Source organism: Procambarus clarkii, chromosome 5 (assembly GCF_040958095.1).
Source record: "Procambarus clarkii isolate CNS0578487 chromosome 5, FALCON_Pclarkii_2.0, whole genome shotgun sequence".
Lineage (NCBI taxonomy): Eukaryota > Metazoa > Arthropoda > Malacostraca > Decapoda > Cambaridae > Procambarus > Procambarus clarkii.
In genome coordinates this window covers 5,721,788-5,738,770 of record NC_091154.1, presented here as the reverse complement: position 1 = coordinate 5,738,770, position 16,983 = coordinate 5,721,788, and the positions used below count along the sequence as shown (strand labels likewise).

Sequence of the window (16,983 nt, the reverse complement as noted above, 5' to 3'; positions counted from 1 at the left end):
CTCTACAGGAGTATATGTATATAAGGTCTAAAAGCCTGGCATGACTCCCCACAGCAAAGCCTAAAGTTGGCAAAGTTACCCGTGAACGAGCACCAATTGGCACACCTTCAGACTAATGTATATACTCATTCAGTTTGATAACATAAATTTTCATGTTATGTGTTTCATTTTGGTATCAAATTGTGCGCAATATAAAAGCGCGTATTTTAAAACTAGTTCCATAATAATAGAACAATAAATGGAATTTTAACAAATATTTTAACGTTTGGAGACTTTTTGACATTCATCACCACAAAATTATTTATATCTTTCAAGTGTTCTGACATCAATTTTTGGGTTATGTTTTTTATTTTGGTATCAAATTGTGCACAATCTAATGGCGCTCATTTTGAAATCACCAAGAGGTTGATTCAATGAAAATTGATTATTTTACAAATATTGTAATGGATGACACGAGCGATGTCATCCGCTGATAATAGGGAGAAAAATGGATGACGACGCTTGTGACATCGGAGTGCGATATTGTTAATGAGAATTTTGAACTTTCCCCCACTCTTACCATTGCCCCAAAACACAGTTATAAACTTTTACTACAACAAAGTCGTTATCAGCGAACAAACCTGTTCATGCCTTATGGCATCAGCGTGTATTATGTTGGGTCGTTCTGGATTGAAGAGCGTGATAGCAGAGAGTAGAAAGATGATATTATGGTCCTTGCGCCACTCTGGCTGGAAGGCCAGTATGAAGCGCTTATGTTCCTCGTATACATTTCCCGGAGCAGCCTTGAGCACCATCAGCTTGATGTTTTTGAATCGATCATGATCTTGTTGTATCTGAAAAAGGTGACATTTTGAAATCACTTATAGCTTATAAAAGCCTTATGATCCACATCTGCAGGACAAAGAAACATGTTTTATGGGGGATGGATGGGGGGGGGGGGGGGGTGAGCTACCTACCTACCTTATCTTGTGTTTACCTTGTAGAGATTCCAGGGATCACCATCCCCACAGCCCGGTCTCCAACCAGACCTCCTGGTTGGTTGTCTGGTCAAGTAGGCTGTCGGATGCGGCTGCTCGCAGCTTGACATATGTATCATAGACTGGTTGATCAGGTATCATAAGGGATGCTTAACCACTGCACTGCACAAAGCACCTCAAGGCGCTCTGAGGGTTGTGTTATTTTTTTTTTAATTAGGCTATATTTAAATTTTTTTAATGTTGTCATGGCTCTTTGTGATTTGAAATGAAAAATGATTGAGTTTGGAAACATTTTGACATTAACATTTGCTGAACATTTATAAAAACAACAAAAATATGTCCTTAACAAACTACACCATGAAATTTTTGCCCTAAACAGGTGTGCAGTGCAGAGATTAATGTTCAAAATACAAACATAAATAATCATTAATTACTGCATTGCATTGGACATTACACTTATATTACACCCCAGCCTAGCCTAGTCAAGCCTAGCCAAGCCTAACCTAGCCTAGCCTAGCCCTGTCTAGCCCAGCCTATCTTGAGGTTATCTTGAGATGATTTCAGTCGATTTTCAGATATCTATTTGAGGCCCGGTCCTCGAATAGGCCTCCACCCCCCAGGAAGCAGCCTGTGACAGCTGAATAACTCCCAGGTACCTATTTACTGCTAGGTAACAGGAGCATCAGAGTGAAAGAAAATCTGCCCATTGTTTCTCGCCGATCGAACCTGGGACCACAGGATCATGAGCCCAGTGTTCTGTCCGCTCAGCCACCAGCTGGCCTAACCTATACGTGCAGCCCATTCTCTCAAGTGTTCCCACTGTTACTAAACTGATGTACTAAATTGCCTGAATCTTGCCTAACCGACAACCCACAAATAGAAAATGGAACATCACGTCAGTTTTGTGAGCCGCTGTAATTTTCCACACACAAGTTTTTAGCCTTAAGGGGGGATTTATACATTAAAATGTGATGTACTATTCACAGGGACAGGTTGACATGTGAACATAACAACTTCATCCAACACCTTTTCCTGGGGAAGCCTCTACAGCTCCCCGCAGCTTACTAGGCTGATATGCTAATGTCAGACTTTGGCATCAGTCATGTGTATAGAGTTCTGTGGGCCTACCGAGGACCACGAGCCAGAATCTGGCCCCTTCTAGAGAGGCAAGGGAAGCAATTGCCTGTAGAAACCCCCGTGTGGTTGGACGCATTCTATGTCTGCCATCGACCGGGTCAGGCACCCAGAAAGGTAAGTGTCCCAAAACAAACCCCTATTCTGGTGAAAATTGCAACCAAAAGTCGAACGAGTGAATAGAACTCCCCCAAACAAAAACTAGTAAACTAATATGATGTCACCTGTCGCCGCGCCACCGTCTGTGCAGCTCCCCCCCTCCCCGGGAGGGGCAGTCCCAGACCTCCCGCGCCGGCGATCCACACTCCAGTTCTTCGGCTGATGCTAAAAGCTGAGGACATGTGCTCTGGCTCCGGTGGTTGTTTCAACACTGTACCTAGCATGTGGTAACTGTCTTCTAGGTGGTGCGTGAGCCGGGAGTGATCCTCCAGTACTCGGGCTGCATGCGCCTAGGGTTTCCTTCTCTAGGTGCCTTGTAAGTATTGCCCTTGGGGCTTTGGGCCACCTTCCACAAGTTCCTTGGGTTCTGCCCCTGCTAGGCCGTTTGCTGCTTGGTTTTCAGCCGCCCTTTGTGTGCTAGGGTGTTCTGTCTCCCTTGTTCGCCTTAGGGTAAGGGGCAGTTCGCACTGGTAGGGGTGCAGGGTACTGCGCAGCTTGTTTTCACCATTCATGGCGGCCGGCTCTGTTCCTCCTGGGTTCGCTGTCCTCTTGCGGGGTTTTCCGTTTTCTTTTTGTTTGTCTACCTGATGGGGGGCCTGCCTTGGTTCTTTTCCCCTTTGTACTGAGTACTCTTCCTTCTTCCGGTGGTTCTCCCTGCTAGGTCCCTGAGAGTGTACACGTCCCAGGGGTTCAGTTCTTTGAAGGTTGTTTGGTAGACTTGGGCGCTAATTAGCGCCCAAGTCTACCAAACTAGGGGTTGCGGGAGTTGCGCTTTGGGTTTTTGGTGTCTCCTGTTGCTCGACTTAGGTACAGCTTCCTGAGCCTACTGGGCTTTATTGTATCTACACTTGACACTGTGTGTGGGGTCTGCCTCTACCACACCTTGGACCTGGGATTACCCGAGTGCGAGTCCACTTATAGTAAACGCTCAGGACCCTGAGAAACCCCTAGGGGACGAGCGGGTCCGATGGATGTGACCCCGAAGTCCCCCCTCACTTCGAGCGAGTTTGTGGGTTGCTCTCTTCCTTTGTCTCAGGGTGACTCTCACGGTCCTTGCCTCCGTCTGCTGCCTGTGGGGTCAGTAGCACCTTCGGCCCGGAGTCCTACGAGGTTTGTTGCTTGTTTGTAACTCGGTTACCTGGTCTTATGCTGACTATGCAGGTACAGGCAGCACAAGCATTGCAAGTTGAGTTTCAGTGATGGCAACGCTGTGGTGCTTGCTCTCCGGAAGCCCCGAGGCTGCCCCGTTTTGGTTGGTGTGAAGGGGCTTGGGGGTATTGGCTGCTTTGGTTTCCTTCCACATCTCCTTGTTTTTCCCCTGTTGTGGTCTAGTCTGGTCCCCCACCCCCCTTTCCTCCCTGCATCCTGGTTCTTACTGTCTGTGGTTTTGGGGTCGGGGCGGGGCTTCGATGGTTTTGAGACTCAGGTGGTCTCGGGGAATTTCCCTTCCGTGTACAAACTGCCATATGGGTTAAATACTTAAGGGTTGTCAATACTGTACTTTCTCTTACAATGCACACCACAACACAGAAGTTTTAAATAGCTTAGCAGTTTAAGGGTTAACCAGGGGTGCAAAAATAAGAAACCTAAGAAATTATATCAATATAGTCACGAACCTTCCAAGAATCTTTGTCGGGGTCATATGCACAGACGGAGCGAAGAATCATCATCTCCGTGCAGCCTCCCTTAAGCAGAGCAATTTGATCTTCCTGGCACAAACTCTTAAAAGCTGATATCCTTTTTGACATCTTGATAAGACGGCGGATGGCAATTTCTGTCAGGTTGATGATGTTGATCAGGGAGGGATTACTCAGATCCTGAAAGAGATTGTCAGAGCCAGGTCACAATTTTCAAACAAAAACTATCATTACATAAATGATTCATACTATTTTTTCTAGACAATACCAGGCAGTGATAAGAAAATTTAAAAAATCTGCTAGGCTGTTAATCCTGCAGCCAAGCAGGGTTGATGAAGGATACTATCTGTGGCAACAGTGTGGTCGCCACACTATGCACCTGTAGATACTATCTGTGGTCGCTCTGTGAGCACCACCACAGGTGGTCCCACCGGGGAGCACCAATGGACGCTCACTGAGTGACCATCAGTGGGGACGCTCACTGAGTGACCATCAGTGAGGACGCTCACTGAGTGACCATCTGTGGGGACGCTCACTGAGTGACCATCTGTGGGGACGCTCACTGAGTGACCATCTGTGGGAGCGCTCACTGAGTGACCATCTGTGGGGACGCTCACTGAGCGACCATCTGTGGGAGCGCTCACTGAGTGACCATCTGTGGGAGCGCTCACTGAGTGACCATCTGTGGGGACGCTCACTGAGCGACCATCTGTGGGAGCGCTCACTGAGTGACCATCAGTGGGGACGCTCACTGAGCGACCATCTGTGGGGACGCTCACTGAGTGACCATCAGTGGGAGCGCTCACTGAGTGACCATCTGTGGGGACGCTCACTGAGTGACCATCTGTGGGGACGCTCACTGAGTGACCATCTGTGGGGACGCTCACTGAGTGACCATCTGTGGGGACACTCACTGAGTGACCATCTGTGGGGACGCTCACTGAGTGACCATCTGTGGGGGTGCTCACTGAGTGACCATCTGTGGGAGTGCTCACTGAGTAATTACTTAAGTGTAATTACCTAAGTGTAGTTACAGGATGAGAGCTACGCTCGTGGTGTCCCGTCTTCCCAGCACTCTTTGTAATATAACGCTTTGAAACTACTGAGGCCAAGACGGTCTTGGCCTCCACCACCTTCTCACCTAACTTGTTCCAACCGTCTACCACTCTGTTTGCGAAAGTGAATTTTCTTATATTTCTTCGGCATCTGTGTTTAGCTAGTTTATATCTATGACCTCTTGTTCTTAAAGTTCCAGGTCTCAGGAAATCTTCCCTGTCAATTTTATCAATTCCTGTTACTATTTTGTATGTAGTGATCATATCACCTCTTTTTCTTCTGTCTTCTAGTTTTGGCATATTTAATGCCTCTAACCTCTCTTTGTAGCTCTTGCCCTTCAGTTCTGGGAGCCACTTACTAGCATGTCTTTGCACCTTTTCCAGTTTGTTGATGTGCTTCTTAAGATATGGGCACCACACAACCGCTGCATATTCTAGCTTTGGCCTAACAAAAGTCGTGAACAATTTCTTTAGTATATCGCCATCCATATATTTAAAAGCAATTCTGAAGTTAGAAAGTGTGGCATAGGCTCCTCGCACAATATTCTTCATGTGGTCCTCAGGTGATAGTTTTCTATCTAGAACCACCCCTAGATCTCTTTCTTTATCAGAATTCTTTAAAGATTTCTCACATAATATATATAGGTTGTGTGGGGTCTATGTTCTCCTATTCCACATTCCATAACATGGCATTTATTAACATTAAATTCCATTTGCCAAGTGGTGCTCCATATACTTATTTTGTCCAGGTCATCTTGAAGGGCATGACAATCATCTAAGTTTCTTATCCTTCCTATTATCTTAGCATCATCAGCAAACATGTTCATATAATTCTGTATACCAACTGGTAGATCATTTATGTAGACAATAAACATCACTGGTGCAAGAACTAAACCCTGTGGTACTCCTCTTGTGACATTTCTCCAGTCCGATACATTGCCTCTGATCACTGCCCTCATTTTTCTATCAGTCAGAAAATTTTTCATCCATGTTAGAAGCGTACCTGTCACCCCTCCAATATTTTCCAGTTTCCAGAACAACCTCTTATGTAGAACTCTGTCAAAAGCCTTTATTAGGTCCAGATAGATGCAGTCAACCCAACCATCTCTTTCCTGTAATATCTCTGTTGCTCAATCATAGAAACTGAGTAAATTCGATACACAGGATCTTCCAGATCGAAAACCATACTGTCTGTCTGATATTATATCATTTCTCTCCAGGTGTTCTACCCATTTAGTTTTAATTATTTTTTCCAATATTTTGACTATTACACATGTCAATGATACTGGTCTATAATTAACACTTTCGCCCGGGAATGACGCAGCATTGCGTCATCCGTTTACTGTCGGTGATGCCGGGGATGACGCAGCATTGCGTCATCCACTTTAAATAATCGCCAAAAATCAGGTTTTTATCCGATTTTTTGGGGATTGGTTTTAAAATGCGCGCCGATGACTTCCCATTTTCCTTGTTGCGCCTCGTGGCCCGCAGGCGGCTCGGCACACACCGTCGGCCCATTGTTTTCGCTCCACTGTTGTGACTAATGTCGCCTCCCCTCGCATCTCAAACGTGTGAACATTTCGGCTATTTTCCGTGGCTATATTTCTTACTGCGGCTTTAGAAACTATCTACGCTTACTCCACGATGGATAGTGATCATGAACAAGGCCCTTCCAGGAAGAAATTTGCGAAAGAAAGGCTTGAAAAGGGCGGGAATTGGGAGTGTAGCTGGAAGGCATCTGAGCGCTCACTAGCGGCTAACACGTGGCCCGTCTTTAACTCGTCGGCGGTTGGAGCGTGACCAGGTTTTTTATTTTATATGCAAATGTTCCTCTAGAGAATTCTATTGCAAACCCATTGAGACCAAAATGAAAGACCTAGGACGAAAATTGAGGTGACCAGAGTGAAAATAGTGAAAACATTTTATTGCGTTTGCTCGCTCCTGAGTAACTTGTTCGCATTTTCTCTGTTTGATGCGGGTAATTAGCCAGGCTTTTGGAGTTTATATACATTTAGTGCTGTAGAGAATTCTATCGCGAACACAATGATAGCAAATTTAATCTCGTAGGATGAGAATTAAGGTGACAAAGTTGAAGAGAGTATACACTTTTCAGAATTTACGCGTGCTCCCGTGACACCCTGGGGCCCAAATCGCACAGTTGAGGGGTGGCGCGCGGGGTACGCCAAAGTGTTAAGGGCGTCTTCCCTGCTTCCACTTTTGTAGATTGGAACTATGTTAGCCTTTTTCCACACATCAGCTACAACTCCTGTAAACAGGGATGCCTGAAAAATCAGTTGAAGAAGAATGCTGAGCTCAGGTGCACATTCTCTCAGAACCCATGGTGAAACTCCATCTGGACCAACTGCCTTGTTCTTATTTAGCTCCTTGAGCATTTTTTCCACTTCATCTCTAGACACCTCTATGTGCTCTATGTTGTTCTCTGGAATTCTTATTGTATCTGGTTCACTGAAGATTTCATTTTGTACAAACACACTTTGGAACTTTTCGTTTAATGTTTCACACATTTCCTTTTCATTTTCCGTGAATCTATTTCCCATTTTCAACCTCTGTATATCATCCTTTACCTGCAATTTGTTGTTTATGAATTTATAGAATAGACCTGGTTCTGTTTTACATTTGTCTGCAATCCCTTTTTCAAAATTTCTTTCTGCCTCTCTCCTCACTGCCGTGTAGTTGTTTCTCGCATCTTTGTATCGCTGGTATGTTTGGGGGTTTGGCCTCTATCAAATGTTTACTAAGTCCGTTTTGTTACTCGTCCTCGCGATCACAAGGTCCCAATAAGGAAGAAACACCAGTGGTTAACATCGTAGGTAAAGGAAGAAAAACTTGGCACATCCTCGTCTACACGCTGCGATCAGGGAAATTTGAGTAGCATTTGATTAGGCTATGAATTATTCCAGTATTCATTGAGATTGGAATAAGAAGGGGGAATCAACTAACATTGCATTATTGATCAACTTGTAACATAACGACAGACTACCCACAAATATACAATCTTGAATGATGCATCAAACTAGAAAAGTATACTTAACGTGAGCGTGTGAGAACACTAAGGCCTGCCGATATCGCGTCTGCCAGTCCCTGACGTTCACTACTGTGTACGTGTGATTATGGTCCGTGACTATAATTGTTGACACGTAATTAAACAGTTGAGTACTGTAGACCACGTGATGATATTAACCCTTAACATGCTCGGGGTCTAATATCCTGCTATCCACACAGGCGCATGTCATTTTGAAAAAAAAAAAAATTTTTTTTTTTGCTAATCTGTTAAGTTCTGTTCACTGATCACGGGAAAAATAAAAAAAAAAATCTATTGTACTTACTTTTGTTGCAATAGAGCCGAGAAGCTCTGCGATGACGTCACAATCTGCATGGTCGCTCATGCAGTACACGCCCGGGAGATGTTGCGCGCGGTCCTCAAACAGCCAGAGTTGCCACAAATATATTTTCGCGCTATTTATTTACAATGTCTAAGCGCATTTTATCTAATTTTTTTTCACTAATTGTGTTTCAAATACTGTTTGAACATATTTTGTATCAATAATTGTTGCATATTTGAGTATACACAAGCGCACACAAATGTTTTCAATTACGGCAATATAATATGTCATTACAGTCTATTATATTATATGTTCTGCTTATATGTTTACATATTTACACACTCGCACACGCTATACACACTTTGAAGCACACTTAGAAGATTTCTAGACTGTGATAGTCATTGAAGCAGTCGACAGCACATAATGGGATACCACACGTTTCACACCATGTTTGCACAAGCTTCCGTTTCTTGTCTCTACGTGTCGTTGTTTTACACACCAAGCAATCACGTTGGGCTATTGCACGCTTCACACCAGGTGGCAAATACTTAAGTTTGTGTGCTAGGAAGCCTTCAGTGTGAGCGAGGCGTGGAGTACCAGCATGCTGCAACAGTGGGTTTATGATGGGCTGCTGAATACCTGGGACATCTTTTGCAAACTTTCCTAATAACTGTATTGCAGCATCAAATACAAAGTCACGGAAAGTGGGCTTACGTCCAATTCTCACAAGGTACATGTTGAAACAGTTCAGCATGCTCATGTCCACAAGATGGAAGAACACTTTTTTCGTCCACCTACATGTCTTCCGCACACACTCTGCAGTGCCAATCATCATGTCTGATTTATCAATCAACCGCATGTTGATATTATAGTCTAAAACACAGTCTGGCTTATATAGTGGTGCGTTTGTTTTATGGCTCACTTTCCCACTGTTCACCATTGTTCCATCATGAATTGTTGTCAACAAGTTCACCTCTCTTTTGTCTTTCCACCGAACTGACAGAATGTTATCACTTTTCCTTCTCTGACACTCACCAACTGCAATGTCGTTGTCAAACACAGGCATTTCCCTTCGTTGTGGCTTTACTGTACCAACCAATCCGGTTCTATTTTCTAGCAAGAACCGAGCTAGCAAGGGACTTGTATAGTAATTATCTGTGTATAAAATGTGTCCCTTGTTCATCCACGGAGCCATGATGGTCTTCACTACACTCCCCGAGAATTCATGTTCGTCGTTACCGGGAATGTCTACATCACTAGCCGAGTACAGAATCATGTGTAACACGTATCCTGTCTCACAATCACAAAGAACAAAAAATTTCAGGCCAAATCGGTTTCGTTTTGAGGGAATGTACTGTTTGAATGGAACACGTCCCTTGAAAAGTATGAGAGATTCATCAACCACCAGCTTCTGTGCTGGTACGTAAAAATCTCTGAATTTTCCAATAACATCGTTCATGTAGTGCCTCACTCGCCACAGTCTATCATCAGGTGTTCGGTCCTGAACACTTCCAAAATGTAGACACCTGAGGAGTATCTGAAACCTGTCTCGTGACATATATTTCCCGAATAAAGGTGTTGGTATTGTCTTGTCCTTGCTCCAATAGTCATTTATTGCATGTTTGTGACAGTGCTTCATCAACAAACAGAGTGCCAAAAACACATACATTTCCGCCACTGTGGTATTTTTCCAACGCTGCAGTCGTGAAAATTCTGTGATTTCCCTCTCAATCAGGTAAGCAGCATGCAGGTTCGTTTGGTGTACAATGTATTCCATGAGTGGTTCATCATAGAATGCTGTAAAATATTCCATCTCAGCCATGTCCTCACCTTGATTAGGGAAAAGGTTTGTAATCCCTACATCTTTATCGTCAAAGTGAGGAATATTAGGAATAAAATCGTCACCATCACTCCACTCAAGTACACCAGGCGTCCTGCGAGATGCAGAGGAAAGACGGCGAGGAAGCGATGCATACCGGCGACCAGGAGCTGAATACCGTCTGCGAGAAGCACGGCGGCTACGTGCACGTGAGGTGGGTGCACGTGAACACGAGGGTCTTGGTGCCTCATGTGGTGCCATGCGGTGGCACTTGGCTGGGCGAGATGCTGCTGACGCGACAATTTCTCGCCCAGTTACACCACTGGTACCAGCCACAGGCTCAATAAAACTTTGATCTGAGTCACTAAACCCAGAAAAGGAGTCACCTCCCTCTGACTCGTCACCCTCAAACAGAAAATATCCACAGGAACTGTGAGGTCGTGGTAGAATTGGGGTAGAAAATGGGCGAGGAGGCATGGGAGAGCGTATAGGCCTCGCCATGGCATGGCGGTCATTCTCACTTTCACTGCTGCTGCTACTATCTCCCGACAACTGTGTATAATCCTCATCGTTGTCTGAATCGTCAAACACACTTTCTTCACCTTCAGAGAATAATTCGTGGGCTATTTGCTCTGGGGTGAGGGACTGAGTGATGCGTGCTCGTGAGGCGTTTGACCGTGCGCTCGCCATGGTGACTCTCGCTAAACTGAGGCCTCCCATGCCATCGGAGCGTGAGCTGGATTTTTTTTCAAAATGGCCGCTGTTTACTAGAGCCCCTGGGCAGCGTATGGGACCCCCAGCTACACCGCGGGCCATTCAAATCGTGCGCGGTACCCATACACTTCATATGAAGTGAAGCGCAGTTGACTGGTAAAACGATTTACACTTCATATGAAGTGATGCGCACTTTAAGGGTTAAATGTCTGCCGTCTGTGGAGGCACATGTGCACCCTGCGATGCCTTGTGCTTGAGTCCCGCCTCGTTCCTCCCACCATGCTCGGTCTCGCATGTGCAGAGATGCTCATAGCGATCCCGGACGTAAACCATTTTGGTTTATTATTAATTATTTGGGAATCGGAAGGAGATTATATTTATAGTGGTGATTATATTTTATATCTAAAATATAATCACCAGTAAATATTTGATAACAATACCCTTTCTCGTAAAGCAATTGATCTAATTAACATTGCACAAATTGAACGAGAAGGATTGATGTGATTTTATTTTACGCCACAGAAATAATTTACTGGAATAATTAGCATGCAAAATGGTTATTTCCTTCATAAATAACAATAATCTTTCTTTCTACAATTTTTGTAGAAAGAAAGAGTAATTAACTGAACTCTATATTTCTCCAACATGTAATTATTACCTAAGTGTAGTTACAGGATGAGAGCTACGCTCGTGGTGTCCCGTCTTCCCAGCACTCTTTGTCATATAAAAATCACATTAACTTGATATATCAAAGAACAGGAACCTTGATGAAGGTTCGAACCTATGTTCTTAGTGTTCCCAGACGCGCTCTATTTAACTGTACCAAGACATGGTCAAAAAGTTAAGATTTAAGATTTAAGAAGTTGTGTGGGAGATTTCATGTTCAAGCATGCAATCGGCACTTGGCGTCATGAGGGCTGGGAATTTTCTGGCTAAATTATGCCTTACTATGGGAACGCTAACGTTGTAAATTCTATGTGTTAGTGTTATTAGTAAATATTAATATTAGGATAACATAAGCTTACCCTTAAATTTATTTTTCTCTTTCCTTTTCTTTCTCTCTTCTCTCTTTTTTCTGTTCTTTGTTGTCTCCTACGTTCCCTTGCTATCCTCTTCTTATTCCTATTACTATCTCCCGCTCTTTCGGTGGTTAATAGGAGCTGCCTCGTATGGGCCAATAAGCCCTCTACAGTTCTTATTCCTACTACTACGTAAAAAACCAGCGTTGAATGTAATGAAACGCCATTTTCTGGGTGAGTCCCGGAGGCTCCCCGGAGCTATCCCAGGCTGATATGCTAATGTCAGACTTTGGCATCAGTCATGTGTATGGAGTTCTTAGGCCTACCGGGGACCACGGCCAGAACCGGGCCCCCTCAGAGAGGCAAGGGGAGCAATGGCCTATAGAAGCCCCCGTGTAGTTGGAAGCATTCTATGTCTGCCATCGACCGGAACAGGCACCCAGAAAGGTAAGCGCCCCAAAACAAAGCCCTATTCTGGTTAAAATTGCTACCTAATACCGAACTAGTGGATAGAACTCCCCAACCGAAAACAAGCAAATTAGTGTGACGTCACACACTGCCGTGCCGCTGTCTGCGCAGCTCCCCCCTCCCCGGGAGGGGGAAGGGGGAGCCCCAGACCCCCCGCGCCGGCTACCCACACCTCAGTTCTTGAGGCTGGATGTCAAAAACGCGAAAAACCGCCGACCGGAGGGAGGGAGGGATGCCGGGGAGCCTCCGGGACTCACCCAGAAAATGGCGTTTCATTACATTCAACGCTGGTTTTCTGGGGGGAGCCCCGTCGGCTCCCCGGAGCTAACTACCCACAGACAGAAAAAGAGGGACTTACCCGGGAGGCGGTCGTCGCTCACCCCTCAACTCGAAGCCGAGACAACTGGCTGCAACCGCCGACCCAAAGCAACACAGGCCCGACGAGGGCCAGGGACATTCACAAGGTAACGAGCAGCCAGGACCCTGTTCGACCGCCAAAATCCCCGCGCCCGAATATCAGACCAAGACATATTCCCAAAGACGGCAGCAAGAGCCGCGAACTTACGAACGTCATGGGCACGGGGATAGACCGCAGGCTGGCTAGACCTAATAACCCTGCGGACGACCTGAGAGACCCGAACCCGCGAACAGGGAAGAATTGAAACCGGATCAACCCACAGCGCGTCCCCGGACACAGAAGCTGTGGCGCGCAAATAACGGCGAAGCGCCGCAACCGGACACAAAACATGATGCACCCCCGGCCTGACCAACCAAGCATCAACCACCCATGGACCCCTCCGGAACGCAGCAGTCTCATTCTTCGCCAGAAAAGAAGGAGACGGCTGCAAACGAACAAAACTATCACCACGACCAAAAGAGCAGAAACCCCTGCGCCGGAGGAGAGCATGAAGCTCCCCTACCCGACCCCCAGAGGCCAAAGCCAACAAGAAAAGTGCCTTGGAAAAACAATCCTGGACCGAAGGGGCCACAACGAAACGAGGAGATGAAAGGAAAGCGAGCACTCTGTCCAAAGACCAGGACGGCTCAGGCGACGCATGAGCAGGCCGGAGGTGAAACAACGCACGAGACAGCTTGCGAAACGGCGCAGACGTAACATCGATACCGAAAGCAAGCTGAAGCGGCTCCGCCAGCGCCGCACGATACGAAGCGACAGTGTTAGGCATAAGATGACGGTCCTGAAACAACCACGAGAGGAAGGACAAGACCACCCGAACAGACAAGGAGCTAACACGACGAAGACGCAAAAAGAAACGGAAGGACCGCCAGGAAACTTCATACTGCCGCCGAGAAGAAGCCCTCAGGTGGGACACCAACAAGGAGGCCACCTGATCACCATAGAGATGATGATAGACTCGAGTCAAAAAAACCATACGCGAAGACTCGAGGAGAAGATCGAACCAGCTACGTGACGTACCGGCCCGATCTGCTGAAAGAGGCGGAGCCGCGGGAAAACCCTCGGGTTCGGACACCGAGCAACCAGCGCCTGAAACCAAGGCTGGGCCGGCCACCAAGGGGCCAGAAGGACAACTCTCCCCTGGTAAGTCTCTAAGCGAGTCAGGACCTGGAGCAACAGCCGAACTGGGGGAAAGAGGTACAGGAACCCCCACCTCGACCAGTCGAGCCGAAAGGCATCGACCCCGACGGCCTCGCAATCGGGGAAGGGCGCCGCATAAACGGGAAGACGCCGCGACCACGCCGACGCGAAGAGGTCCACCTCGGGGCGCCCGAACGTCTGGCAAAGCCAACGGAAGGACTCGTCGTCGACCGTCCACTCCGTGGAGAGGGGAACGAAGCGAGACAGGGCGTCGGCCAAGACGTTGGACACGCCCCGTACGTGAACTGCCAGGAGAGCCAAACCCCGAGAACTCAGCAGACGAGTCACCCGAAGCGACCAACCCCAAAGAGACAAGGACCGCATCGAACCCCCGCGGTTCAGGCAATGAACCACCGGAGAGCAGTCCGAATGGAGCCGAATCGTCGATCCGCGGGCCACCCGAATCCTCCCCAGAGCACAAAACCCCAGCCGAGAGACGACGCATCCGTGTACACATCGAGCGAGGGCTCGGGTAGGCGCCAAGGCACTGAACCCCGAAAAACCCGAAGAGGAAGCCGGTGACGCAGCAACCGACGCAAGTCCCCCGGGGGTCGAACTCTGCGATCGCGAGAGAGGCGGAAGGGGGAACCCCGAAGGAACCAGAACAGCCGTCGAAGCCAAACCCGACCCGGCGGGTAGACCACCATCGCGAAGTTCAGGCTCCCGCACAGCCCCTCGAGCAACCGCCGGGTGACCCGAGGGCCCTCCAGAAACAGACGAAGGCGGGACCGCAGCCGCAGGAGAGACTCCGGAGGGAGAGACAAGGAGGCGGTCCGAGAGTCCCACACGAGACCCAGCCAAGTCCGAACCTGAGAGGGAACCAGATGGGACTTCCTCCAGTTCACCAAGAACCCGAACCCGGCGAGCTGGGAAAGAACCAAATCCCTGGCTAGCAAGCAAGCGGACTGGCTGGGAGCCCAAACCAGCCAGTCGTCGAGGTAGGCCAACACCCGAACACCTAGGAGACGCAAACGAGCCACCACAACCCGTGTAAGGCGTGTGAACACGCGAGGTGCCAGGTTCAACCCGAACGGGAGACAACGAAAGCGGTAACTCAGACACCCCACTACAAAACCGAGCCAGTCCCTGAACCGCGGATGAATCGGGACATGCCAATAAGCGTCCCGGAGGTCCAGGGACACCATCCAAGCACCTGGCTCCAAGAGGAGCCGAACCTGAGACAGCGTAGTCATCCGAAAGGAGGGGCAATGAACCCAGGGGTTCAGACGGGACAAGTCCAGAATGAACCGCAGGTCCGCGCAGTCCCGTTTCGGAACCGGAAACAGACGGGAAACCCATCTGAGGGACGACGTCGTTTCGACGACGCCCAAGCGTACCCACTCCAAGACGACTCGACAGAGCGCAGGGGAAGAAGCCTGCCCCGCCAGCCCCGACCCCCCAAAGGGGGGAGGGGCCACCCAACGCCACCGCAGGCCGCGAGACACGACCCGAAAGGCCCACGAATCGTGGGACCAGGCGCGGGCGAACAGCGCAAGCCGCCCCCCCATCGCCCCGTCAAAGGGGCAAACCGCGAAAGGGCCGGCGACCCTTACGAGACCCAGAACCCCGCACAGCGCGAACACCGCGCCGACCAGACGAGGGAGGGTCCGCAGGAGGAGCCAACCCCAAACCTGACACCAGAGGCCTACCACGACGAGAGGAACCCCGAGCCCTGGCACGACCTTTCCGGGAAGACCCACCCCGGGACCCCCGGAAAACCAACAAGTCCGACATCGGACGACAAGCCGCCGACGCAGCCTGAATAAACTGCGCCACGGCCGACTCCCCAAACAGGAGAGGACAAAAAGGTGAAGAACGCCTAAGAGCCAGAGCCCAAGCAGATTCCACGGAGGAACCCAGCACCGCCTGCCGACACGCGAGACGGGAAGCATAGAACAGGGAAACCGCATCCCGCAAAATCGGCGTGAACAGCATCAACAAGGCAGCCGACGAACGCGCAGCCGAGGACAAGGTGCCGGACCCCGGGACGGACCCAAGCGTCCCCACATCCTCCACGAGCCAATCCGAAGACAGCTCCAGGAGGGAAAAGAACCGCAAGGCCGAACACAAAAGGCCCCGAGCGCGCAAGTCCTCCGCCACGAGCGCCGCCGAAAGGGAGGGAACCTGCACATGGAGCTGAATAACGCCCACATCGCGGGGAAGGGCAGGGGCAAACAAGCACTCATTCAGGTACTCAAGTTCACCCCCCAGGAAAACCTGAAGCACCGTGGAAGCTTCCCGCCACTCCAGCGTGCGGGAACGACAGAAGGAATGCCAGGAATCCAGACCAAACAAGGGGCAGTCTGCTAGCCAGGATGACTCCGGAACCTCGTAACGGAGCCAGAAAGGGAACGAAGTCCCAAACCTGAACGTGGACGGATCCATTTCCGAGGCATAATCCGGGTCACGCAGGAGGTAAGCTGCAAAGGCCGCTCGCACCACACCAGGTTGGATGCGATAAGCCGAAAACCTCCGGAAGGACGGAACCGACGTACCCGGGGGAACACGGAACCGTACCCGGGGAGGGGCCGACACCAAATCCAACTCGTACGCAGAGGGGGGGAAAGAAAACCCCACTCCTTGTAACAATAAGCCCCGCTCAGTGGGAAGAAAAACACAGGCGGGGTCCAGCGGGGCCCAAGGCCCCCAAGTCAGCCCCTCCCCAGCCTCGAGGTCCGTCACCACAGGACCCGAGGCCGAGTCCTCTCCCCAAGCCCCGACCCCACAAGACAAGGACGGAGCAGCCGGAAAAGCTGGAGGAAGGGGGGCCCACTGGTCAGACCCTGAAGCTTCGGCCGGGAGACAAGACTCGAATGCCTCTGCCGCCCCCCCGGAAGGGGCAACCCCCGAAGCTGCCCGAGTCTCGAGATCAAGTAACCCCTGCTCCGACCCCGAAACCCTCAGACGCTTCGGGGCCGGAAGCAGGGGCGGGGGACCAGAACGAACAGAAGGGGAAGGACGAGGAGGTGCGGACTGAACCAGGATCGAAGCGACCCCCACCCCCAAGTCCGGGTCTCGAAAAGCAAAGCGGGGCAGCCCCGG

At 49.2% G+C, this 16,983-nt stretch overlaps 1 protein-coding gene across 3 annotated transcripts in view; it reads right to left on the bottom strand.

Moving 5' to 3' along the window:
- Positions 1 to 16,983, bottom strand: part of LOC123764269 (nuclear hormone receptor HR96) — a 114,350-nt gene that overhangs the window by 10,855 nt on the left and 86,512 nt on the right. For all 3 annotated transcript variants that reach the window (XM_045751834.2, XM_069338857.1, XM_045751843.2), the window contains 2 exons: positions 3,887 to 4,087; positions 621 to 833 (listed from right to left, as the gene is read on the bottom strand). In XM_045751834.2, coding sequence (XP_045607790.2) covers positions 621 to 833; positions 3,887 to 4,087 — 414 coding nt within the window. The remainder of the gene's footprint in view (positions 1 to 620; positions 834 to 3,886; positions 4,088 to 16,983) is intronic.